This window comes from Camelina sativa, chromosome 4, assembly GCF_030686135.1.
Source record: "Camelina sativa cultivar CO46 ecotype springtype chromosome 4, ASM3068613v1".
Lineage (NCBI taxonomy): Eukaryota > Viridiplantae > Streptophyta > Magnoliopsida > Brassicales > Brassicaceae > Camelina > Camelina sativa.
The window spans coordinates 17,456,603-17,482,479 of NC_141883.1; the positions used below are offsets into that span (position 1 = coordinate 17,456,603).

General features: G+C 35.5%; 4 protein-coding genes and 2 pseudogenes across 6 annotated transcripts; 5 read left to right on the forward strand and 1 right to left on the reverse strand.

Annotated features, from left to right (window-relative positions):
• The first annotated feature begins 36 nt into the window (after window positions 1-36).
• Window positions 37-862, forward strand: LOC104773833 (protein NRT1/ PTR FAMILY 2.1 pseudogene; annotated as a pseudogene). Its single transcript, XR_015596796.1, has one exon. The product of XR_015596796.1 is annotated as a protein NRT1/ PTR FAMILY 2.1 pseudogene (transcript).
• A 2,293-nt stretch (window positions 863-3,155) lies between these two features.
• LOC109131597 (uncharacterized) lies at window positions 3,156-3,811 on the forward strand. Its single transcript, XM_019242754.2, has one exon. It carries the CDS (start codon window positions 3,280-3,282, stop codon window positions 3,499-3,501), a length of 222 nt encoding a protein of 73 aa, XP_019098299.1. The 5' UTR covers window positions 3,156-3,279; the 3' UTR covers window positions 3,502-3,811.
• Window positions 3,812-9,567: 5,756 nt separating this feature from the next.
• On the forward strand, window positions 9,568-12,502 carry LOC147945891 (mitochondrial hydrolase YKR070W-like). 2 transcript variants are annotated; one of them, XM_087510265.1, is made up of 12 exons: window positions 9,568-9,723; window positions 9,820-9,923; window positions 10,067-10,102; window positions 10,202-10,275; window positions 10,402-10,442; window positions 10,647-10,718; window positions 10,809-10,995; window positions 11,312-11,407; window positions 11,490-11,557; window positions 11,717-11,903; window positions 12,015-12,098; window positions 12,187-12,502. In XM_087510265.1, the coding sequence occupies exons 1-12, from the start codon at window positions 9,617-9,619 to the stop codon at window positions 12,256-12,258; spliced, it is 1,128 nt and encodes a 375-aa protein (XP_087366391.1). In that variant the 5' UTR covers window positions 9,568-9,616; the 3' UTR covers window positions 12,259-12,502. The 2 variants fall into 2 exon arrangements, with proteins under 2 accessions (XP_087366391.1, XP_087366392.1); XM_087510266.1 differs by lacking the exons at window positions 9,568-9,723; window positions 9,820-9,923; window positions 10,067-10,102 and having other exon boundaries at window positions 10,201-10,275; window positions 10,619-10,718.
• A 1,987-nt stretch (window positions 12,503-14,489) lies between these two features.
• On the forward strand, window positions 14,490-15,768 carry LOC104780389 (thionin-2.2-like). Its single transcript, XM_010504882.3, has 3 exons — window positions 14,490-15,155; window positions 15,261-15,338; window positions 15,429-15,768. The coding sequence occupies exons 1-3, from the start codon at window positions 14,915-14,917 to the stop codon at window positions 15,527-15,529; spliced, it is 420 nt and encodes a 139-aa protein (XP_010503184.1). The 5' UTR covers window positions 14,490-14,914; the 3' UTR covers window positions 15,530-15,768.
• A 372-nt stretch (window positions 15,769-16,140) lies between these two features.
• LOC104780390 (uncharacterized) lies at window positions 16,141-20,639 on the reverse strand. Its single transcript, XM_010504883.3, has 10 exons — window positions 20,418-20,639; window positions 20,086-20,183; window positions 19,798-19,986; window positions 19,535-19,714; window positions 19,211-19,395; window positions 18,707-18,802; window positions 18,380-18,425; window positions 18,111-18,217; window positions 17,926-18,030; window positions 16,141-17,829 (listed from the first exon to the last, which is right to left on the reverse strand). Exons 2-10 carry the CDS (start codon window positions 20,132-20,134, stop codon window positions 16,480-16,482), a joined length of 2,307 nt encoding a protein of 768 aa, XP_010503185.1. The 5' UTR covers window positions 20,135-20,183; window positions 20,418-20,639; the 3' UTR covers window positions 16,141-16,479.
• Window positions 20,640-22,159: 1,520 nt separating this feature from the next.
• Window positions 22,160-23,551, forward strand: LOC104783810 (F-box protein At3g62230 pseudogene; annotated as a pseudogene).
• The last annotated feature ends 2,326 nt before the right edge of the window (window positions 23,552-25,877 follow it).

Below are 25,877 nucleotides of genomic sequence, written 5' to 3' on the forward strand. Positions count from 1 at the left end.
CAAAGACCAATGACACATTTTTTTTTGGTTGAAAGAACAATGACACATTATTTCATTAAAGTCATTTCTCAGCTTTCACACAGTTACTCTGCTCTATCATGGCAGCTATTCGTTGGAACTTCCATTGGTGTTCAAGCAAGTATGACGGTCCTCCAAGCTCTGGTAACGGACCGAGAACTTGGCTCTAAATTCAAAGTCCCGGCTGGATCTCTACAAGTCATAGTACTCATCTCTTCATGCGTCTTTCTTGTGCTCAACAACTGGACTATCTATCCCATGTACCAGAGGATCACCCATAAGAAGCTGACACCGCTTCAACAAGTAGGTATAGGTCAAGTTTTCAATATCTTGAGCATGTCAATCTCCGCCATTGTTGAAGCAAAAAGGCTGAAAGCAGTTGAAAATGAGCACTCCATGTTAGTTTTATGGCTATTCCCTCCTCTAGTGATAGTTGGAATTGGCGATGCCTTCCATTATATGGCGAACGTTGCAGTATTCTACGGAGAGTTCCCTGAGTCTCTGAGGAACACAGCAACCTCCGTAACCTCGGTGGCATTTGGAATCTCATTCTACTTAAGTACAGCTCTAATTGACTTGATACAGAGGACCACCGCATGGTTACCAGACGACATTAACTACGGGAGAATGGACAACGTGTACTGGGTTTTGGTTCTTGGAGGCGTTCTGAACTTTGGCTATTTCCTTATCTGTTCTTGGTGTTTCACATTTAGATATTTCCAAGATGATAAGAGCAAGTTTATTTGGGGGTTCATATAAGGGGAGTTCTTAATTTTTTTATGAATTAATTGTGTACTGTTTGGAATATAAGAACTCATGATCTCTTAGATAAAATTTTCCCTTTTATTGGTAGATTCTTATTTTAGGTCTCTTATTTTTGAAAATATTGTTTTTGAAAATTTTAAAATTTTAAATAGAATAGAAGTGGAATAAATGTGTAAACATTTAAGATTTTATAAAATTAAAAAATATTGCATTTTAATTAATTTACAAACATACAAAAATAGAATTATATTTTCTGTTTCTGAAAACTTTGAAAACAGAGGTTCATCATCTGTTTTGTTAAAGATTTGTAAATGAGAAACATAGGCAACTAACATGGAGCACATATATTACACAAAATGGTGAGAAAACGTTACAACAACATTGACAATGTTTATAGAAAACCACGAATTGACAATGGTTTAGCAATATTTGGGATTTCTTGACTATTGTTGTGAAGAAAGAAATAAGTAAATTTTGGTGGAGAGATGTATGGGCAGCCGTTTATGTTTTTTGACTACTCTCGTTTTTTGTTTTCTCTAACTTATACAAATGAGAATATGCAAACTTGATAACATAATAAGCCCAATAAAACCAACAACTACATGTTTCCTCTTCTTTACAAGCAAAGAGTTTAAAAGAGTTACTGACAAAAGAAGATCATTAGAGTAGAGTATTAAGAGAAGACACTAATTAGGCTGGGGACGAGGGAGACGTTGCATCCAACGAGGGAGAACATACTGGGAAAAGAGGAGATGGTTAGGACCATAAACTGGTATTGCTGTTAAAACTCAAGATGTAACCACCCATACACTTGTTGTTATTGTCTGCAGTTTCCTCCTAAAGCCTAAACGCATGTGTCCTCAAGTTAAACAAGATCAGCATATTGCTCCTGCTCCACAAGTAGATGATCTCAGAGTTCAAAGGATGCATCACCACCGGAAAATAATCGATACCTAACTCGATCAAAGACGCCAAGCTGACTTCCCAAAAGAGCTGCCACTGATGATTTGGTTGAGATAGACAGGTCACGGCTTCCTGAAGAAAGAGCATGTTGCCTGAGGATGATAAATCAATCAGATAGCATCAACACAACTATATATATATATATATATATATAGAAACTGAGATTTAATTACTTATCTTGCTCAACGAAGACAGAAGACTGAGATTGGAGACCACCAGAGTAATTAAGAGAGTGAGGAGCAGAAGGAGGAACCAAAAGAGATGAAGAATAATTCATAAATCTCCCTCCGCCGCCACCACCAACTCCACCACCACCAAGCGACGACATCATCATCATTAAACCCGCCCACAAAAACACAGATTGATATCAGATTCAATTCCAGTTTCAAAACAGAGAAAGAGGGAATAAAAAAACAGATGTTGTATTTCACTAACAATATCAAATCAAATGATCAATTTGGAACACATGCACAACAAAAACCCTAATTTTCCAACAAACTTCAAATAACACTCAATTACGATCCAAAATAAAAAAATCCTAATCATAAAACAATTTCCGATTCAAACAATTCTACTAAGAAACTTACCTTTTTGATTCAATCTCTTGACCGATTTAATCGACTCCAACTTCATAACCTTCAAGCTTCAATTCCAAATTCTTCGTTTGTTTCGTCGATTCAATCGCAAACGAGAGAAAGAGAGAGAGACGAAAAAGAAATAAATCGAGGAATTTTTTTTTTCTATTTTGTTTTATTCTTTCAACCAATAGAATAGCGACACGTATCGCCTCTTAAACCAAGATTTCGTCTCTTATATAAGGGGAGATCTTAGAATTTTTTCCATTTCTGATTTATCTTTTTTACCCAAAACACTAAGAACTCTATCATAAACCCCCCGATAAACTTGCTCTAAGAGACAAGACCCTAAAGATGTTACAACCTAAGACATGTTTTTGTTTCAGTTTTCTCTACCATTTATTCAAGATTGATATCTTATTTGCTCCTGTTAACTCTAGCGTTTGAGCATCAAGGTTATATAGTATCAGATAAGTATTTGCTCCTTTTTTTTTTTTTCATACTGCAAAGGTGAATAATTTATATAATTGCATGTTTTATGTTTCTATTTATCAATGTTTATTGTGAGTTAAAAATCTTATCTACTAAAAATAGGGTCCAAAACAAGATTCCTTATTTTCTACTTTAGAACCATCTAGTCAGCGACAACGAACGAGTGTACGTAGTAGCGCGTTCACACATGTCTCCATTCTCATAATAAAACCTTCATTATCTTTCTAGATCAGACATGTTAACGAAATTAATTACGTAATTTATCTTCAATTTACCAAATCAACCCAAATGAAAGAATTGGTCTTGAGAAGAACTGGTCTGTGTGACTTGTGGGCCTATTTAATTAAAGCCTCGCTCTTATGTTAAATCATATCCAAATTGGCTTCTCTGCTTCACTCTTTTAATTTGTTTTCTACTTCATTTTTTTCCCTCACACAGATCTTTGATACTATTACGAGTTACGGTCATGGAGTTTCCATCTCCCTATCGTTCAGGAAGGGAGGAACGAACCGTTCCTCCAAAGAGAGGTAGAGTCAAGACCATGATCGTTCGTGATCTAGTCAGATCAGCAGCAACCTCGATCACACCTCCTCCGAGGAGGGGTCGAATCAAGATCATGATTGCTCGCGATCTAGTCGGATCATCGACACAGAACAACTACGGTGGAGACGGCAACAGAGAAGGCTAGTTAAGCAGCCACTTCAATTGCAAAGCTGGCCCTTCCCCTGAGAAGATTGATCTGATCTTCAAAATTCATATCCTGTGTAAAAAATGTAATATAATTGTTGGCTTTTGTTTGCTCTGTTTATAGATGTAATCTTTTGGGGGTAAATTAAATGAAATTTACTAAAGAGTTTGGGGATGATACTTTTGTATCTTTGTAAAATACAAATGTAAAATATAGTATTGTATCTTATTATGTTTTCTTATTTATATATTTTGGATGTACTGTTCATATGAAAAAATGAAAATAAAAATAAAAATATGATTTTAATTCAGGGATGAAATTGATAATACTTAAAACTTTAGGTCAAATATGTAACAAATATACAAGTATATGTCTAAAACTGTAGTTAACCTTTTTGAAAGAGAGGGTTTATGAAAAAAAATTCACCCAAATCTAATTCTTAAAGCAAGTCTATTGGTGTATTTAGCAGGGTATTTAGCAAGTCTCTTATTTTAATTAGGACTAAAAATAAATCAAATAATAAAAGAAATAAGAATTACCTCTTATTTAGCAAGTTTTAACACTAACTCTTGTTGGATAGGTGTTTGTCTCTGATTGGTCTAATTTTTTTATAGAAAAAAAATATATTTTTCTTTTCTTTCTTTCTCTTTCTTCTCTCCTATCTCTTCGCCATACTCTCGAAAACAGAGGGATTTTTTGGCTTCACTCGCAAAATTCTCTTCTTTGATCTTGTTGATTAACCAATCTCCAATCAAATTACTGATCAAACAATATTCAGTCAGAGGTGTTGATTGAGAAATCAAACCAACAAATAAGATATTCTGATCAATCGGTGAGAAATTGAGAGTCTTCTCCACCAAAGTCGATGGTTAACCAATCTCCATCTGATGGTAATTTCATGTTTCAATTTGTATGAATTATTTTTGTGAATAAATCGTCTCTTGTGTATATATATATATATATATATATATAAGATTTGGTCAATTTAGGGTTTTTTATCGGTTTGGGAGGAGAATAAATTTGTGTGTTTGATCTATAGATCTTTGACTTGAGGAATTAGATATATTGAAGAACTGACGAAAAGGAATGAGACGAGGGTGGATGAGAGATCGGTTGATGATAACGGAGATAAGGCGATATTGGTTAGCAGAGAAAACGTAATTGTGTTGACCACAAAGAGGGCACTGGTTGGTATTAGTGCCCGTGCCTTGTTCTATCCTACTCTGGTTTACAACGTTGTTAGGAATAAGCTCGAGACTGTGTTTCGCTGGTGGGATCGTGTCGATGAGGTATAACTTGTATTGATTTTTTAGCTGGTTTATGTTGGGATCATTTCCGATTGTTTTGTTTGGTCTCTTGTTTAAAGTATGTTATCTGGATTTGATTATGCTAATACTTGTCTCTCTTAATCTTGTTTCTATAGTTTATATTACTGGGAGCTGTTCCATTCCCATCTGATGTTCCGCAGCTGAAAGAGCTTTGTGTCTGTGGAGTGATCACACTAAATGAGCCGTATGAAACTTTGGTGTTCTGAAGGCTGCAGGTGGGCCACATAGATGATGATCCTCCGATCATGTTATATAATCATCCTTCTCTCTCGGGGTGGGGTGATAGGCATTATGTTGTATATGCAAGAGATATGGCAACTGGAGAGAGCAAAGGAATAAAACCAATGCTACTAGGGAGACTGGCTTTTTTAGCCGGAAAACTTTTGCAGAAATTGGATGTAATCAAGATATGATGAAGGCCTTAAATGAACATAATTTTGATTGACGATTTGGATTCATGGAGTCGTCTGAATCCATATCCTACTTTGTTTGTGTGTGATAAAAGGAGAATGAAGAGATTGCTAAAGGGTTAATGTAGTGTGTTTTGTGTTTTTACTATGAAGAGGAAGTCTTTTTATTTATAAGGTTTAGGTTTAATTTAATTTTTAAACTAGTTGGTTTCTATTTTGAAATTTAAGTGTTTACCTAAACTACAACAACCACATATTAAACATCTTCATAACCAACTAACACAAAGCATCAAACAATAAGTCTGATGTAGACCTCCCTAATCAAGTACTAACCGTATTTATCACAACCAACAAACAAAAGCAATAACATCAATGGCTGACTCGAATCTTACCTAAACTAACACCAAATAAATGAAGAAAGAAGAGGATGATAAATTACCTTCCTTCATAGCCGAACAGGTAGCAGATTCTATACTCATCAATCCATCAATCCAAGTTAGTCCATCTAACCTCAAAAGAAAATAGAGACGTAGATCACAATCATGCCCAATTTCAAAAAGTACAATGAATCATTCATGGCCAAAATAAAGTCAAACTTATCAATCATACCCAAGGAGAGAAGACACACTACAAGCTAAATCGAACAAGAATAATATGCTTTTAAATTTTACAATCATGTGTAAACAACACAAACAGACCCACATCCGTTTAAAGCATCACTTATCAATCATGGGCATCACTTTTAAATTGGAAGAACACAAACAGACCCAAATCTTTTCTGCTTCCTCTTTATCGAACAATAAAAAGAAATATTCTACCAAAAATAAGCATCATATCGGAACACATGCAAGCAATAACCCTAATTTTCCAACAAACATCAAAGAACTCTAATTTGCGATCAAAAATCAAAGAACCCTAATCCGTTTACCTAATCGCAATTTCATACTATTTTACTGAGAAACTTACCCTCCGATTTCAATTGATTCAATCTCTTCCGATTGAATCGACTCCAAATCCAAATTGCCTCCCATACAATCGATTCAATCTCCTCCGCTATGCATCTCCTCCGACCCCAATTCCTCTGATTCCATATCCTTCGATTCCATCTCTTTCCGTTGTCGATTCAGGACTTCGATCAAGAGAGAAAGAGAGAGTGACAGAGAGGAAAAGAAAGAAAAATTCGATCGTCCATATAATTTATTTTTCCCCTTCTATTAATCTGTTTGGCCAACAAAAACGTAGGGATGGGCATTTCGGTTTAAGTTCGGGTTTGGTTCGGTTCGGTTTATTTGGTTTTGGTAAAACTCTAGCCAAACTCAACCGAAGTAGTTTGGTTTGGTTTGTGTTCGGGTTGGTTTACAGTTGGTTCGATTATGTTTGGTTTGGTTTTAGTTTGGTTTGGTTTTAATTTGGTTTAAAAATCAATTAATGTAACAAAATAAAATTGATAATAGGTTTATAATAGTTAATTAATCAAATAAATTAGAAAAGATAGAAAATTAAAATTAATACCTAATATTTAATATAGTTAAATATATATTTATATTTAGTTAATTTTATTAAAAAAGTTAAAATAAAGTAATATAGAAACCAAATGCAAGTGGTAATAGATAAGATCACATATTTATAATTTTAATAATATTATTAATTAATTTAAGAAACACATTGGATTATTGGTTCGGTTCAGTTTTAAACCGAATTGAGTCGAACCATTTGGGTTAAAAAGAAACATAACTGAATATTTGGAGTATAGGATTAGATTTGGTTTGGGTTGGTTCGGTTCGAGTTAAATGCCCACCTCTACAAAAACGTGACACGTATGGTCTCTTATTACAAATTTGAATATACTAAATAAAAAGCTCTCTTACCTTTTTTTTTTCTCCGAATTGTTTTTTCCTTCAAAACAATGAAAACCTCTCTTAAAACCTCCCATTGGATAAGGTCTAAGTTCCTTCTGAAATGATCATGATCATAGGTCACTTGGTGATGTACTCCAAAATTATATACATGTTTTAATTCTGAAGATAGTGATTTTGTGAAGGTGCTGCGTTTTCAAATGGGTGTATCTTTCACACCTTTAAGCAAATGTTGAACCAAAGCCAACATTTTTGGGTCAGTGGTCCCATATCTGAAAGTGACCACAACACTCAAGTTGAATGTGTGTTCACATTACAATAGTTGATATTGAGAGTACAAATCTACAAAATAATATGTCAATGAATAAATTAGACTAACATTTTTTTTTTTTGCAGCTTACATAATACTTATTTCTGTAAATATATAACATATACATACGTTGCCCGTAAGATGTTTTTCGTTTTGATGAATAAATTCGTTCGGATAGATTTATTTATAGAAAAAGAAACTGAATTATTCAAACCAAACGGCATTATAAAAGTTAAGTAATGTTCTCTTAATTAATACCACTTAAACTCTACTGCAAGTTACTTTTTAAAAATCATATCTCACATCAGTTTAATTGTCTACAAAAATTATTCGTTACGAATCTGTAGTAACTAAATTATAGTATCAGATAAACTCTGTTTATTGTTGCTGTGTATGTATCTTACGAGAATATATATTTATATTATCAAATATGCTTCTCCCACACGTTCGCTTATAATAACCAAAAATATTCCCTGACCACAAAAAATGTTGCTTGGCGACCAAGGGAAAACCAAACTAAAACTCTTTCTCTTCTGTCTCTATAAATAACACTTTCTCACTTTCAGATAACCTCACTTCCTCTAGTCTCTCACTCTCTCTTTCCCAATTCTCACTTTTGACATATATTTATTTAAAATAATGGAGTTATTGTCTCCCAACAACAGCTCTAGGGGAACTAAGCAATGGCTTCCTCCGAGAAGAGGACAGGTCAAGACTATGATCGTGCGCAAACTCCTCGAATCTATGGCTTCGATCGTTTCACTTTGGAAGAGACAGCAAGATTGTAAATAATTATGGAACCTAGCTTCTTTTTTTTGGATAGTTTTTAATGTTACTTATGTACATAGTACTTTGTAAGACGCAATTATTGTAATTTGAGATCGTCATTTATGTAAAAAGTTTTGGTTGGCCTGTAAAATATTTGTTGTAATAATATACATGTGGAGAGTTACGAATACTGTCTCATGTCTGCTTATGAATCTCAATATGGTCTAGACATATTGGCTTTAATTATTGTAAAATAGTTAACTAAAAATTGTTTACATGTATTAAAGATTAAATTCTACAACCCACGGTCTTATGAACAGTAAGTCAACGACAACGATTGTAGTAGCGCGTTTACGAAAGTGACCACATACATTCAGACGTATCTCTCCATTGCCACATCTATTAACCAATAATAAAACCTTTCATTGCCACCTAGATCACACATGTTAATATGTTAATTATAACAAAATTAACCCTACGTAGCTTGCTCTGCAAGTTAAAAGAATTGGCCATGAAAAGAACTGGTCTGTGACTCTAGCCTCTAGGAGTCATGTGGGCCTATTTAACAAGCCTCAGTCTCTCTAGTTTCATCGCGTTGGAATTGGCTTCTTCTCTGCTTCACTCTTTTGATATCTTTTCTTTTTGCACACTTATTTATATATCTTAGATACTATTACGACAATGGAGCTTCTATTTTCTTGCAGCTTTAGAAGAGAGGAACAAACCGTTCCTCCAAAAAGAGGCCAAATCAAGATTATGATCGCTCGCGATCTAATCGGTTCAACGTCCTCCACCACACCGCTTCCAAAGAGAGGCCAAATCAAGATCATGATTGCTTGCGATCTGGTCGGATCATGGACACAGAGCAGCAACAACAACAACAACAACAACAAGAAGAGAGGATACTAACTAGTAACTAAGCCGCCACTTGAACTGTAGTGTCTGATCTTTATGTCAGATTAATCTTCCATAAAATTTCTTATCGTCAGATCTTCAAAATTAATTTGAGAATCTTGTATACAATGTAATGTGATTGTTAGCTTCCGGTTCTTTTGAATATATGTTGTTACTATATACATAAACCTTTTAGGAGTAAATAAATGAGAAATTTAATTTACTGTGTTGTATAAAGTTTTGGGGGGGTGAATGTAAATACACTTTTGTATATTTGTAAAATACAGATGTTTATTAAAAAAAGTTTAACCTGTTTTGATATTATTTAATTTTAATTTGGATATGTAAAATATATGATTTTGATGAATGTCAAACAAATCTGATGCAAAATGAGGGGTGAAATTGAATATAATAAGAATTTGAAATCGAATGTAGTAATAAATATAAGTATATGGCTTAAAATGTTATTATTAACCTATTTAAATGAGAGGGTCTCCCAAATGTTTTATTACTATTCGCCGCCGACTTTTTAGATTCGGTAAAAAAAAAATGAATCATCTCCGAATCTTAGCTAGAAACTCGCTGCGGCGGCGGGATTTTAATCTCCGATCACAGTCTCGTTCCTTCTCTAACATCATCTCACCGGAATCAAATCGGTGAGTTCTCCTCTCTCCTCTCCCGCTGCTGCGTTATTCCATCATTGCCTCTCTTCTCCTGATTCTTACCCCCAACAAAAAAAATAAAAAACACAGCTCGTCGTTTGGCATTGCGTTCGATATCGATGGAGTTATTCTTCTCGGTTCCTCTCCCGTCGGTGGCTCTCCTGGTGCTCTCCGACGACTCTACGATGATTCCGGTTTACACTCTCTCTCTTGCGTGATTGATTTATAAGAGTTGCTATTGCTTAGTTCTATTTTGCAATTAAGCTTTTGGAACTGTGAGAGATTTTTGTGTAGAGTTGTATCTGCCTTTGATGAGTTTTGAGGGTTTCTTTTGCAGGTGCTTTGAGGATACCTTTCTTATTCTTGACTAATGGTGAGAGCCTTTAACTATAAAGTGACATAGCTAACATTACCTCTTTCTTGGATTTTTTTTTTTTTTTTCTCATATACAAGTTTTCATTGGTTATGGCAGGAGGTGGCTTGCCTGAATCTAAACGGGCCTCTGAGATGAGTCATTTGTTAGGTGTTAATGTTTCTCCATTTCAGGTTGAAACCTTGTCACATCACTTCATTTCTATTATCTTTCTGTAGGTGTTACAGTAATAAGGCAAGCTAGTTTGAGTAAATTGTAACGCTTTTGATGTAAATTTCGTCGACATGTTCATGTTGCAGATGTTACAAGGACATTCACCTTTTCGGAAGCTAGTGAACAGGTAAAGTTACATGTAGATTAAACCGTATTGCAACATTTGGCCTTACATTTTAGCCTCAAGTATTTTTAAAGAGATTAATCAGTTACAGCATGAATAATCAACTTGTACATAGGGCATATGACTTTGCAAACCAATAAGCCTTGGATTTTGTCACTTTTATTCCTTGGTTTTGTCAGAAAGCTGTTTAATGACTGCTTGGACCAGGTTTGGAAATGAGCTCGTTGTTGCAGCTGGAAAAGGGGAACCTGCCGAGGTGATGTCTAATTATGGTTTCAAGTAAGCTCCAGGGATCGTTCTTGAGTTTTCTGATTTTCGTTTGTTTGTGCTTTACTATTCAGATGATTATATATGTGCATGTGTTTTCAGAAACGTCGTTTCAATGGACGAGTATGCCTCTTACTTTGACAACATTGATCCCTTGGAGCCATATAAGAAATCGATGGTCGGGCAGGATGGTCACAAGGAGCTTAGATCAAGAGAAAATGTTCTATCCCAAAGAGTTCAGGCAGCATTTATAGTTAGTGATCCAGTCGATTGGAGCCGAGACATCCAGGTTTCTCATTCCCCTTTGTGGTTCAGATTACATTATTTTTTTCTTCTGATTCCTGCTTCACACATCTCATACGTGTTATTTTCATTCTTTTGGATGAAAAAAAATATATCATAAGCACACATCGTAATAAATATGGCAAAGTAGAGGTTTGTATTTTCATATCACTGGCTTCACGGTTATGTGGAACAAAAGATATAAAACACATTGTAGATGGTTCGTGGCGGTATATGAACATAGTTTGTGTTGGGGCATGCAGACAGACGTTAGAAGTTTTGGTGCTCACAGTTATAAAATACTGACTAATGCTTTTGGTCAGGTTCTTTGTGACATTTTACGAACTGGAGGGCTTCCTGGGAAAGATTTTGGGCCTCAACCTCATTTGTACTTTGCCAGTGACGATTTAGACTACCAGGTTCTCGTGAATCTGTTCTTGTGTCTCCATTCTTTTGAAATACTACTATATGGGATACTAATACATTGTGAAACAAAGGCAGACTGCGTTTCCTACTGAACGTCTTGGCATGGGAGCTTTTAGAATCGCATTGGAATCAATCTTCAACAGGTAATACCCAAAATTAAGCACACACCTTCCTTATGAAACTGAACATCTTTCAGGAAACACGAGACTAGCCTGCAAAGGCATAATAAATGTGATATTTTTCTTCATTTGTCCAATTCAGTTTTGCATGATTGAGATTGGATATATTATACATACTTGCAGAATCCATGATAACCCTCTGGAGTACACATCTTTTGGCAAACCAAATCCATTTGTGTTCAAGAATGCAGAAGATGTTCTGAAAGAGATAGCTACTTCCCCTCATTCTTCAACCGAAGGAAGTCACCACTTCAGAACACTATATATGATCGGGGACAACCCTAAAATCGACATCAGAGGCGCACGGCAGGTTTTGTGCTCTTTCTCTCAAGACTAGAGTTGGTCATCTCGCCATAAAACATTCCTCTAATCTTTACCTTAAACCATTAGTAATCTGGTTAACGTAACTCTTGTGTGACAGGCCGGGAGTCCTTGGTTCTCAATCTTAACAAGAACAGGAGTTTTCAAAGGGAAAGATAATCATGCTGAGTTTCCTGCTGATCTGGTAAGTAACATCATCACTTAACCTTTAGAAGAAGGTTATTATTATTTCCGCGAGTTAATGTTCATGTGAAACTGTTTAACTTCTTCAGGTAGTTGACACCGTCGAGGAAGCAGTTGATTTCATTTTGACAAGAGAGTCCAAGAAGCAAAGCTTACTTTGATGAGTTAAGGTCACTCTCATTTTTTCTGGCCAGTCCCAAGTATTTATTGACGATTAAAGATTTTATTCAATTTTTAACATATTGGCCAAAGTAGTGAACATTATTGAATCGAGAAGTCATTATTTTGCACAATGGTTTCTCGACTGTTTAAGATTTTATTCAACTTTTTAACATATTGTGGTCTTCACGATAGTGAGTGATTACGTTACTAAATCGAAAAGTCATTATTTTCGTATTGGAAAAATACCTTATCTGGACGTTTAATACCTCGTCTTTTTTCGTTGAAAGAAAAATACCTTATTTAATTATCATTGGCTTAAAAATATTTAATCTTTATATTGTTGCGGGATTCTAACCCGTGGTTTAACAGTCTTTAACGGACCATCAAACATGTGTTAAAATCAAATCTATGTGATATATACAATACATTTACCTTATTTATGTGATATGTTGTCGTAGTGTAGTGGTTAGAAGTGGGTTGGTTTTGTCTCCTAACCACGCTTCGAACCCCCTCCTCCCCCAAAACTTTTTTTTTTTCACCTTCTTCACTAATCGCAACCTTAACCTCCATTGGTGTGGCCGCCTAAAACCGAAACTTTCAAATCCATTCAAAACAGAAGAGATAGTTGAGCGAGTATTGATAGAAAGACTTTTAAGAATCCAAACAGTCAAACACTCTTCTTCAACAATTCTTTTGAGTTTTGACTAATCGTGTGAAGAAGAAACCAATGATAAAAAAAAAAAAAAAGTTTTGGGGAAGGAGGGAGGTTCGAAGCGTGGTTAGGAGATAAAACCAACCCACTTCTAACCACTACACTACGGCAACATATCACATAACTAAGGTAAATGTATTGTATATATCACATAGATTTGATTTTAACACATGTTTGATGATCTGTAACGTCCGTTAAAGTCTGTTAAACAGCGGGTTAGAATCTGACAACAATATAAAGATTAAATATTTTTAAGCCAATGATAATTAAATGAGGTATTTTTCTTCCAACAAAAAAAGACGAGGTATTAAACGTCCAAATAAAAAATAGATGAGGTATTTTTCGGCTTTTTAGTTGGTAACTAAGGCCCTGATCAGTGTATCTCTTCACTGATTTTACAATATTTCTTTTCAAATGATGAACCTTTTCTGACCATATCTTGCATATAATTTGGTTGAATCTTACATAGAACTGCACTTGTGATTACAGAAAACATTATTATTAAAGAAAATATACATTATTCTTTTTATACCATTTAAATACTTTCTGTTAGCTTGGATTTAACTGCATCAACACAAATAACCCAAAGAGGCTGATCGACTCCTCAAACCTTCTGAAAAGGCTCAACAAGAGATGGAATTAACCATCCTTGTCCAAGGATGCCAAGGGAAGATGGGTCGTGCTGGTCGAGAAAGATGTGGAGTTTGGCTGATTTCGTCCACCGATCATTAGGGCTGCTCAAATCTAATGGATTTTCCGCGTAATGAGCATAATTCTTACTAGAGAAGATAGATTGATCCCCAAAAAAACAAAGAGAGAAGATAACGTAACGTTCATGTTTGTCCCAACAAAATATAATACAAACACAACCTCCACAGGCCACAGCCACAAGAGAGTTGGTTAAAACGAAGAAACTTAAAACACGTTTGCACCAAAAATAACTAATTGGATCTCTATCTAATATTTTGTCTTCTCCTCCTCAATCAACAAAATATCATGTGATTGCCTATTGATTTTTCTACCTAGGCCCTGGGGAAGACTTTTAAGACTTTAAAAGCATTTAAAAGTTGTAAAAACATTTTATTTGCCAATCAGACTTTTATGGCTTTATTATGTTTTTAAGTTTCAACAGCCACTTCAAAGCAATTAAAAATCAATTACCAAAAAGAAAAGAAAACAGAATTTTCAAACAAAATCACATATTTTGTTGACATACATTTAAAAAAAATTAATTTATCATTAATAAACTTTATTTTTGTTACTAAATTGTTATGAATTATATGTTGACATTTATATTTATTATTAATAAAAATTAAAATAAAATAACAATTACAGCTTTAAAAGTTGTTGGTAAACAATCAGATTTTAACAGTAAAAGTTTTTACAGTCAAAGTATCTACAACCAAATTCTCTACAGCTAAAATTTTAAAGTTAAAGTCTCTACAGCCACAAATAACAGCTGTTACCAATCAAGGCCGTAATGAACATAAATCTTACTAGAGAAGATATATTGATCCCAAGGAAAAAAAAACAGAAAAAAGAAAGAGAGACAGAAGATAACATTCATTTTGGTCCCAACAAAATATTCAAATTGAAACCCACCCATAACTTCCACAGCCACAAGAGAGAGTTGGTTAAAACGAAGAAACTTAAAACACGTTGGTACCAAAAATAACAAACTCGATCTCAGTCTCATCTTTTGTCTTCTCCTCTTCAATCAACAAAATATCATGTGATTGCATGGTGGTTAAGCCAGTTTGTTGAAGACTATAGAACATGTGATAATGGTCTCAAACGACGACGTTTGTGGGAGAAAATTGTAGAAGAACTAGTATTTAAACAAGTCTTGTTTCATTATCATTTCATCAATACAAGCTTAATTACAATTGTTAGTGTTTTCTCTACTTACATTTTGTAACCAAACACAAGTCATCAATTGTAAGATGGAAGGCAAATTTGCAGCTATGCTCATGACTGTGCTCATGATGAGTCTGCTCATGGTGCAAATTCAAGTTGAAGCAAAGATCTGCTGCCCGTCCCAGAATGCTAGAACTGCCTATACTGTCTGCGATTATACCCCAAAAATCCCCCAGTTCGTTTGCTTATATTCCACTGGTTGCACAAAAGTTCCTGATAATGGTCGATGCCCTTCAGGCTCTATTTATAAGCGTCTCGAAAACTCAGGTAAATTGATTTATTTTTTGTTTTCTAGTGTTTTGCTAGTTATTTGTTACATAGATGGATTCCAATTTTGATGCAAGTTGCATGGATTTTTATTTGTGACTCAAGGTGATGCTGTCAACGAATACTGCAAGCTAGGGTGTGCTTCCTCTGTGTGCAGTACCATGACTACTCTCAGGAACTCTGGTAAATAGACTCCCCAAGATTATTATTATTTTTGTTGTTAGATAAAATGCTTAATTAATAATTTATTCTGATCTTTGTTTTGGTGACTAGATGCTAGTGAAATTGTGGATGCAGCCGTTGAAAAATGTACCAAGGCATGTTCTATTCTCTGCACCAAGGGCTTTGTGAAGCCTGCATTTGAAACTGCCTAAACTAGAGGATATCCACTAAGCAAAGATACCACATCCATGTGTTCAAATTGTTGTTTTCCGTGTTTTCAATAATTGTCACTCTATATGACAAAAAAAGCTAGACTCTTGTGTTAGCTAATACTATTTCTGGTTAGTTTATGCTTTACAATATTCAGATTGTCTATGTATTGTTGGTTGTGTCGTAGAAGGTTGTGTATCCTTTCTACTTGTTCTTGTTTAAATAAAAAAACTATTGTGTCCTTCTTCTCTTACAAGTTACAAACAGCTCCTCATATATGACGACAGCAACATATGCATGACTTAGCTAACACTATCAAAGATGAACAAAATCTCAAATTCTGCATAAGAAAAGCATATAACTTTTTTTCATACACCAAATTAAACATAAAAATAATTTCAATTCTAGTATGTATAACAGTTATCAATAATTAAACCAATCCGTTTAAATTGATAACTGTTCAAATTGATATAAGTCAACTAAAGTTTTATTTGAATCCATCCAAAAAAATTTAAAGAATTTTTGTTGCTTTACCATAAAGTCACAAATACAACCTGTTTTTTTTTTTTTTTTTTTTTTGAAGAATTGAAAGAAAAAGAAAACATTCAAATTATAAACTAAAGAGAGATTAAAAAATACAAAATCAAAGGATATATCTTGCAGAAGTTCATAATAGCAATTTAACTTAAATCTTACATAAATCCAAATTTAAACCGAATCCAGCATAAATACTAAAAAGATATCCCAGCTAAACAAGAAACATACAGACATTCATGACACTTATGACTTCTCAGTTATCACACAAAACTGTAGTTCCACTTCTCCACAATTAATCCCTATGTAACCAAAACCTGTACTCTCCGCCAATTATATATATAACATGAAGTTACTATATTCATCTTTGAAAAAATGGTTGGTGATTGGTTTTTAACTTTGCTGACCAAAAACCCTACTAGTAAAACGATCTACCAGAATGAGGTTGGGGAAGGTTTTGAGGACGGAAATTCTCATAACTATCTCTACCATAAGGTGGAGGTGGTCGGGAAGGGTTTTGAGGACGAAAATTCTCATAAGTATCTCTACCATATGGTGGGTGTGCCTGTGGAGGTGGCGGACCAGTTCTTAAACTATAGTCATAACACTGTCCCACAGGCATTGGTTCTTCACCCCTATATCTATCATCATTCCTATGGGGAGTTTCAGTACAGTATCCGATATACCTGTTTCGGAGTTCTCTGAGATCATTGTATCTCTCTTCCTCTCTCCTGTAACCTGTTTCTTCTACAGCTCTGTATCCGTTTCCCAAACAAACTCTTTTGTTGTAATGTATTTCAGGAAGACCGCTGAACCCGTTTCTGTAGTTGTTATGAGGTTGCTGTGGGTAAACATTGAGTGGCGGCATATGAGGACGATGCTCCACAACTGATTGCTGGCCAACAAACCTATCACTAAGATGTGTTCCAGAGATATTGCCATTGAGTGAAGGCACAGGAGGACCAGGCTCCACAACTGCTTGCTGGCCGAACAACCTGTCTCTAAGATGTGTTCTAGCAATATTGTCATTGAGTGACGGCATAGGAGAACGATGATCCACAACTGCTTGCTGGCCAAACACCCTATCTCTAAGATGTGTTCCAGAGATATTGTCATTAAGTGAAGGCACAGGAGGACGAGGATCCACAACTGCTTGCTGGCCAAAAAACCTATCCCTAAGATATGTTCCAGAGATGTTGCCATTGAGTGGCGGCACAGAAGGACGAGGCTCCACAACTGCTTGTTGGCCAAAAAACCTATCTCTGAGATGTGTCCCAGTGGTATTGCTATTGAGTGAAGGCAGAGGAGAACGAGGCTGCACAATACCTTGTTGGCCAATCGACCTATCTCTGAGATGTGTTCTAGCGCTATGGTCATTGAGTGGCGGCACCGGAGGACGAGGCTGCTGAACTGCTTGCTGGCCAAACTTCCTGTGTTTAAGATGTCTTCCAGCGCCAGTAAGTGGCAGCACATGTGGAGGAGGATCCAGAACAGCTTGTTGGCTTAACAATGACGGCACAGGAGGAGGCTCCACAAAATCTTGTTGGCCAAACACCCCAGTCTTTCCATTGAGTGGCGCCACAGGAGGAGGATGCACAACAGGGATTTGGCCAAATAACATGTGTTTGAGATCTGTCCCAGTGACCTTGCCATTGAGGAATTTAAAAATGTCTTCAACGGTTCTGTCTATGGAGCGGTATATCTTTTTGGCTCCTGCGCCATTAACCCGCCTTGAAACATTTTGAGACACATTTGTAAAATCCTCAACCTGTTAAGATACACGAAAAATTACTAATGACATAAGACAAAAAAGGTAAGAATGCAAATAAAGTATATTACTGAACAGAGTTTTCATTGAGTTTACACTAATGGACGCAATGCCAAATTTTTTCCACTTTTTGGCTATCCAAAGACCATTCAGCACACTGACGCAGAGCCCTTGCCTCCAAAGGAATTCTACAGATTGCAACTGCAAGACACAAATGCTTTTGTTATAACAGCTTGTTCTTTAATTGGTGTAAGGGTTTAGGGGTAAAAAAGATATTACACCTTAATAAAGAATGTTGCAAACAGTCTACCCAGAGATTCCTGATTACGATGTCCCCAGTTTAAGAACTTTTGAGTCCTTTCCTCCACATTAGGAGGATCCATTCCATCTGGAAAAGAAAAGGGTCACTTAATGTCTTAACGGAAAACCATATAAGCAAAAACAAGAAAAGAAGGATAACAAAGGGATATGAAAGACGAGTATCAAAAACGTAATCTGAAATTTGACAATCCACAAGTGTTCTGTTCTCTTTTACGAAGTTTAGTGTTACCTTGAAATAGCATAGAGAATGGAGGTAAAATGGGAGGATATTGAGTCTGCGCATAAGACCAAAGGAGAAGCAAATTAGACTTGGAAGTATTGTCTCATTGAACATTCAAAGCCTGAAGAGTATCTGATTGGATACTCACATGCAACTTAAAATGACACAATAAACAACCTAACACTTTTATCCAACTTGATTTTAGAGAGTAAAAGAAACACATTAAACAGCCAGACGAACTACCTACTTGGGCATCCTGAAAGTCAATGTAACTGGAACAATAAGAGTACATAATCTAGTGGACATCCAACATAATAAGGGTAACTGAGTTGATACCTGTAAATGAAGAGCGACTAGCATTGTTATAGATACAGAGTTCAGGGTTCTGTGTAGCGCACTGTTAACGTCATGTGCTTTGGCCCAATGCTTAACCTGAGATATGAGAATAGTCACATTAGTAAATATATCGACCACAACTACACATATCTAGCTGAGTTAACAATAAACCATCTATATGCTCGTTTTGAACTATGACTACTTCATCAATTAAAAACTATGGTTAGCCAAACATGCCCTAACAGTTTAAATTTCATGCGGTTACTTCACTTAGATAGTAAAGAGAAAATTGTCCTGAAAAATTCATCAGCACTGAGTTAACAAAGTATAGCAACAAACCATAGGCAGCTCAAAAGAAATCTAAAACCCTAGCAACTTCTAGTCATTGAAGAAACTTTTATAGTTTTTAACTTGCAAACAAAAACTAAATTCTGTTGAAAAACAAGCAAGTCAATAGCACTATAAGGATAACAAAAGCCATTAGAACAGAACTTAAAATCTTACCAGCATACAAAGTTTTTGAAACCTGCCATCAAGTTGAGATATGATGCGAATGATCTGCGAGTTCAAAATGCCGTCTTTATTTTCGACTGACAAATCACATTCAACAGCAGCCCCATGATCAAAGAATTTGACAATTGGCACCCTAGCAGTGACGATAGATTCAACATTCCTAACATGCCCTTCTCCTACAAAAGAAGTTTAGGTTATATAAAAAAAGCAATAATGAGAGTTGGCATAGACCTTAACAGCTTCTAATAAGTAATAATCATAATTTCATTTCTCATAATGGAATCAGCAACAAGAATGGAACAAAATATATCATACCCTCCAAAGAACGGAGCTTTTCAGCAAATCTTTCAAGTATCTGGATCTTCTTTTCACGAGTAACTTCAGATGTTCCGTTAACAAAGTTAATAGAAACATCCAAATCACTCTGAGAGGTATACATATCCATCACAAAAGACCCATACGCCTCAAGAACAGGGCTCTTCTCTTCTGAATCACCTAACGAACAAGATAAATAAATAAAACCTCTGCTAACATTCGATATAAGCCAAGCTAAATAAGATAAAAAGATCTTATATTACCATAGATATCAACAGCCATAACATTAAGGCTTCTCACCAATTCCTTCCTAATATCGTAATCAGCAGAAACCGGTCGAAAAGAGCAGTAGACATCATTTAATACCTTATCAAGGTCAACTAAGTTATAACTATCAATCTTATATTTCGTTATAGCTATGTCCAAAGTGTTCTTCACCTTCCTTCGTATCGCTGACAATCCATAAAACCAAACAAGAATGATTAAGAAACTCTGAAATAAACACAAACAATCTAAGAAAATTTTTCATCAAAGAGTAAAAAAGTATTAACCTCTACTCGAAACGTTTGTTTCGTCAGCCACATTTCCTCGAGAGTTCATGATACCTCTCTGTCTACTCCTTATTGTCAAGAAGCAGAGATATTAAAACCTGCAAATATAACATAGAAACCATTCAACATCAAAATTAACGAAATCAAAAGAGATTCAAATAAGAATCCCTACAACCTAATTACTATCAAACTAAGATCTAAAGGTTCATTTTTTTTTATAGCATTCGAGTCATTTTGAGTACAAAAGACTCAATTTTTGTACTCAAAAAGTAAGGTATGGGTTTCGTAATCTGAAGGAAAGCAATAAAATTTTGGGAATTAAGGACACGCACCAGAGGAATGTTTTTGGCCAGAGGAGAAGGCGACGAACTAGTCGGAGATGATACGGTGTCACGGTCCCGTTGCGGGAACCGTGGCAAGAGACAAGTCTGAGAAACCCACAATTTTGTATGGAGAAGAGAGGGAGAGACAAAAAGGTGGCTGTCTTGTTAATTTTTTTTTTTTTTTTCATTAATTGTACTTATGTCTAAGTTATTTAGGTTTTTATAGTAGTTAAATTACCAAAGCTAGGAGTGCCTTTTTAAAGATTTTGTACAAAGATATTTTATATGATCTTATGAATATGTTTGACCAAAAAAAAAGATCTTATGAATATATGTATTTTTTTTAAATAAGTATATTTTATACAAAAAGAAAAAATATTGTTTTCTTTGTAAATAGTTATTCATAAATAAATGCTGTTAAAAAAAAGTTATTCATAAATAATGTAATCTGTAATTATTTGAACTCAAAAAATAATATGAATCGATTAATTAGCATAAATCATAGTTAACTGATTATAACCTTAAACTCGATGCTGAAGATGTCGATTAAACTCCACAAAAAAAAGAATAATAATGTGATATTTGATAATTTAACCACAAAAAAAATTATAATTGATTTACTAATTTAATTAATAACTTGTTAGAAATGTCTCTTTTGAGATACGTTTTTTTTCAAAAATACCTTTCTTTTAACATTTTTATTTTTGTTTTTTTTGTACACAATTACAATATGTTAAATTAATTTTTAGAATTTTTTTTAAAGTTGAAATTTTTTATTTTACATTTAGGGTATGGTTTTGAGGGGGTAAGATTTTAATATTTGGAGTTTGCGACTTAGAATTTAGTCATTTTATACATAGAAAATATATATTTTTGAAAATTGACAACATAAAATAATATTTTTGAAAAATGACATAAGAAAAAAAAACTATTTTTGAAGATGCACCATTTATCAATACATGCATGTTCTTAAATGGCTCTAGGAAAGTTATATTTTATCTTTGACTTTCATAATCTTTATTGTAGAAATATAGTTGAACTTTTTCTTTGACCACCTATGATATAATTATGCATTTGAATTGAAACTATTATAGGCAATTTTTTGGTAAAATCGAAATCTGGGAAGCAAATGTTTGGAATAAAATCCATATGAACATCAATCGTCCGTAAAATAAAATAAAGCCATGAATGGTAGTGGGTTTTAAAATAGTTTTTAAATTATGGTTTTTGGTTTTTAGTTTTTGAGTTTTTAGTTTTTGCAATAAAAAAAAAATGAGAAATGTGGTGAGTGTTTTCTTAAAATCTCTAATTATGTGGATTTTGGTTTCTATTAAGGATTGTAAAGAAAATCCAAAAAACTAGTTTTCTTATTTTTTAGGGAAAATCCAAAAAACTAGTTTTCTTATTTTTTAGGGAATGTATTTAGGTTAAAATCTTGATTGGAGAAAAAATGAGTTTTTCAAAAACAAAATCCAAAAACTATTCTAGAATCTACTACCATTCAAGGCCTAAATAAAAACTAATTATGACTTTACATGTATAAGAGAGTCAAACAAAGCTAAGTTAAAACTACATTGGACTAGAGAACAAATTACCAAGTTAATCAGAGATAGAAGCATATATTTAAAGTACAGTTTTTGACCCCTGAATACAGCAAACTCTTTCCTGCAAAACACAGCAAAATCTTTCTAGCAAAACACAGCAAATCACTTTCTTGATTCCATTCATCATTTTCTCAAAAATCTCTAACAATGGTTTCAGGAGATGCTCTCGACATGATCTCGACTCTTTCGGACATTCTTCTTGTCCTAATCATTTCCAATCTGACGTTCAAGGAAGCTCTCAGGACCAGCGTTTTATCTAAACGTTGGAGAAATATTTGCCGAGAGACGAGAAACGTCTCATTTCAAGAGGCTGTGATCACTCAAACCTATCCAGCGTGGGTTGATGAAGATACGAAACGAGAGGCATTTGTAGGTTACACCTTGCATTGGGTTTCCATGTTCACGGGTGGGATCGTTGATACGTTCGAACTCTCCTTTCATAGGCCGATTGGTTATGAAGCGGAGATGAGGACTCTCATAGATTTCGCAGCCGCTACGAAAGTCAAGAATCTCGTTCTTGATTTCTCAGACCGGCTTTGGGTGAACAGAGATGAAGTAGAAGCATCATTTGAATCTACCATGATTCAAATGCCGGAGAGCTTTTACCGATTAACCGGCCTGGTGAAGCTCAAGTTACTCGCATGCCGGTTTGATGCATCGAGGCTTGCCGTTGCGGGTTCTGTGGAGTTCCTCTACTTCGGGTGGATGCCGCTTGCCATGATCACGTCTTTGCTACCAAAGGCACCTCTTCTGGAGTGTCTACAGATTAAAAATTGCTGGAACGTTGGTCTCGGAGCAATAACCGGAGTTAACAACCGGTTGATCAAACTGGTGTTCAAGAACTGTGTCTTCGCAGTGCAGGGTACTTCACTCGACCTGCCAAGCATTCTCATCTTCAAGTATGCTGGCAATGTTCATTCCTTTACGTTGAGGAACGTAAACAAAGAAATGGATGAAGTGTCGCTCGACTTTGGGCGGCTGAGCCAATTCCAAGCTGGCTTAGGAACACATTTTTGTGACCTCCTTTGCAGTTTGGTTAGTGCCAAGACAGTAACCGTCTGTCCTTTCCTCATTCAAGTGATCCAGGACAATGTCAACCCGCTTCGCCTTAGAGCAGATATGAAAACGACGAGATTGGTGCTGATGACCACTCTCGAACCACGTGAGTTCGTCGGAATCAGGTTCATGATCAACAGCTGTCCATATCTGGAGACGCTGACTTTTCAGCTCGTTGTTAGAACCGCTGTCCGAATGGTGCGAGTGCCGATCGATGCAAACGGATATTGGAGGGTTGGAATTTTTCACCCGTGTTTCAAGAATACACTCAAATATTTAGAAGTCTGGAACTTCTGTGGAGATTTTTATGAGTTGCAGCTCCTTAAGAATCTGATTCGCGTTTGTCGTGTGCTGGAACGGGTGGACTTGTATGCACCCATGGGACTTGCCGTGGATCGACTTGACCGTATCCGTGCAAAAGCCGACTTTGTGAGGGAAACATTCAGGGCCAGTTCGGCGGATTTGTCTATCCATCTGTACTAAAGCAAGGTTGACGAATCTCAAGACTGAATAATTCGGGTGTGTGACCTGATATATTGTTGTTTTTTCATTTTTCCAGACTGAATAATTCGGGTGTGTGACCTGATATATTGTTGTTTTTCATATTTCTAAACTGAATAATTCGGGTGTGTGACCTGATGTATTGTTGTTTTTCATTTATTTTTCTCGAACAAAATGGGGTTTCAATGTTCGTAATCTCACATTTACAAGTTTTCAATATAAGACTCGCAAAAAAAAAACGGAGATAAATGTGTTAATTAAATGATGCAATTCACAATTGAGCAAATAGAAAATTGATGACAAGAATCGTTCACTTATTAAAGTTAACATACTTATAAATGCTCATCTATTCTCAGTTCACATCTTCAAGCATTTTTCAGATATTTATGTCACTCTTATTATTATTTTTATTTTTTTCTTGCCGGTGTAAAGATTTCTTAAAGATTTGAGTTTCTATTATGGCTACTTTCAGGGTGATGCCAAAATATATTACTGAATCTGAAGTCATCATTTTGGTGGTCGATCATTTAACTTATCTTTCAGTTTAAATGTGTATAAAGGATCTGAGGCGAATTGGCATTAAGAAAACATGAATTTATAAAAGGTAACTTCGGACACAAGTTACATAAAGCTAGCTACAGATTCTCCAATCCAAATCCAACATAAGATGTGATGCAGCGCATCTTCACGTCGTTAACGACTTTGTTGTTTGTTTAAGTCATGTTAATGGGCCTTAGGTTCATGGGTTTTAAAACCATAGTTTTGTCGTTAAACATTTACACTAGGGTTTTGTTTTCTTATTTAAAGAGACATGAGTCTCATTATTGTGTAATTATCGATTATTGAATAAACAAGTTTTACGAGAGCTTTGTGTAAAGCCTAGAGAGGAGGATTCTCAACCTAAGAGCTTGTGTTCAAACCCTGCAAGGAGGACTTGCAAAACCACGTCGATATCGCTCCCGATCTCGACCCTATCCCTATTGATTCTTTGTCAAGTTACGACGTTCTAAGCAAGATCCGTTCGCGAATCTGAGTTTTCCAGGAGATCTAGCGTTCTCGTCCGTTACTAAGCTTCCGCTCTCTATCAGTTGGTATCAGAGTCATCACGTTTCTGGTGGTTTGATTTCCTTCCGATCATGTTCACAGATTTTAAGGTGGATATTCCCGAGTTCCACGGTGGATTTACTAGTGATTTATTACTAGATTGGATGATGGATGTTGAAGAGATTTTGGAGTTTCAAAGCGTTTCAGATGATCGATTTGTTTCAGTTGTGGTTAAACAATTTCGAGGACACGCTGCAACATGGTGGCAACATGTGAAGAAAACAGGCAAGCAAGCTGGCAAAAACCCTATTAAATCTTGGGATAAACTTAAGCAGAAGCTATGCACACACTTTTTGCCTCATCATTACCATAGTTTGGTGTATAATCGTTTGCAAAATTTGAAACGACGAAGGTCTTTGGTGGCTTACAAAGAGAGTTGTTACTTTGACGACAAAGATTTCATCGTTCGTGATATCTATGGTGATAACAAAGATTTGAATAATGTGGTGTATGATGCAGATTTAACACTCGACGGCAATAATAAAGAAGACCGTGATGTTGTCGACCACGATAACAACGACGTTGAGAACAAGGTCGATGATGTCACAGACTTGGAAGATGTTGATATCGTTACTGGTGGTGCAGGAAACGACGATGATCAAAGCGGAGATCCAATCTTCAATGTATGCGGTGACGACGAAGTTCGTGATGTTGATGGTCTTGGTTTTTCAACTACGGAGGGAGATGCATGTTTTGATGTCTACACAGAGGAAGATGATGTCGAAGCAGAAGTATTTCATGACAACGTTATTATTGACAACACGGGCAATGATGACGAAATGGATCTGCTAAACGACCCGACCTGTGTTGTTTCCTACGAAGATGGTGATTCATCTATAGATCAAATTCAAGACATCGACGCTAGTGCGGATGTTACAAACGTTGACGTTCACACTGATCATAGTGTCAAAACTAGCCTTGATGTTAATAACATTGGTGTACATGATTCTATCTACGATGGTGGCGAAGTAGACGTCGAGAACGTTGAGTTCATCGAGACTGACGGGGTGTTATTTAAACATCTTTCACTATCCAAACTTACTCCAGTCTACAACAACTTTGATGCGAATAACGGAGATTTATATTTGGATAAGAGACCCCAGAATTATTCTCTCTCTCCTGCAAACTGTCACCGGCAGATCAAGAGAGAGCCGCCAGATCGTGGTCGACGCAAGATTTTGTTTCTCCACAATGTGGTGAATCT

What these genes read in the sequence shown, in the direction of transcription:
- LOC109131597 (XM_019242754.2), top strand. Translation starts at nt 3,280, where the DNA reads ATGGAGTTTCCATCTCCCTATCGTTCAGGAAGGGAGGAACGAACCGTT.
- LOC147945891 (XM_087510265.1), top strand. Translation starts at nt 9,617, where the DNA reads ATGAATCATCTCCGAATCTTAGCTAGAAACTCGCTGCGGCGGCGGGAT. An exon ending in ATTGGAGCCGAGACATCCAG is followed by an intron (nt 10,996 to 11,311) that starts GTTTCTCATTCC and finishes GCTTTTGGTCAG; the next exon opens with GTTCTTTGTGACATTTTACG. An exon ending in GTGACGATTTAGACTACCAG is followed by an intron (nt 11,408 to 11,489) that starts GTTCTCGTGAAT and finishes AAACAAAGGCAG; the next exon opens with ACTGCGTTTCCTACTGAACG.
- LOC104780389 (XM_010504882.3), top strand. Translation starts at nt 14,915, where the DNA reads ATGGAAGGCAAATTTGCAGCTATGCTCATGACTGTGCTCATGATGAGT. An exon ending in TAAGCGTCTCGAAAACTCAG is followed by an intron (nt 15,156 to 15,260) that starts GTAAATTGATTT and finishes TTGTGACTCAAG; the next exon opens with GTGATGCTGTCAACGAATAC. An exon ending in GACTACTCTCAGGAACTCTG is followed by an intron (nt 15,339 to 15,428) that starts GTAAATAGACTC and finishes TTTGGTGACTAG; the next exon opens with ATGCTAGTGAAATTGTGGAT.
- LOC104780390 (XM_010504883.3), bottom strand. Translation starts at nt 20,134, where the DNA reads ATGAACTCTCGAGGAAATGTGGCTGACGAAACAAACGTTTCGAGTAGA. An exon ending in ATTCTCTATGCTATTTCAAG is followed by an intron (nt 18,218 to 18,379) that starts GTAACACTAAAC and finishes TTTCTTTTCCAG; the next exon opens with ATGGAATGGATCCTCCTAAT. An exon ending in TTGCAACATTCTTTATTAAG is followed by an intron (nt 18,031 to 18,110) that starts GTGTAATATCTT and finishes TGTGTCTTGCAG; the next exon opens with TTGCAATCTGTAGAATTCCT.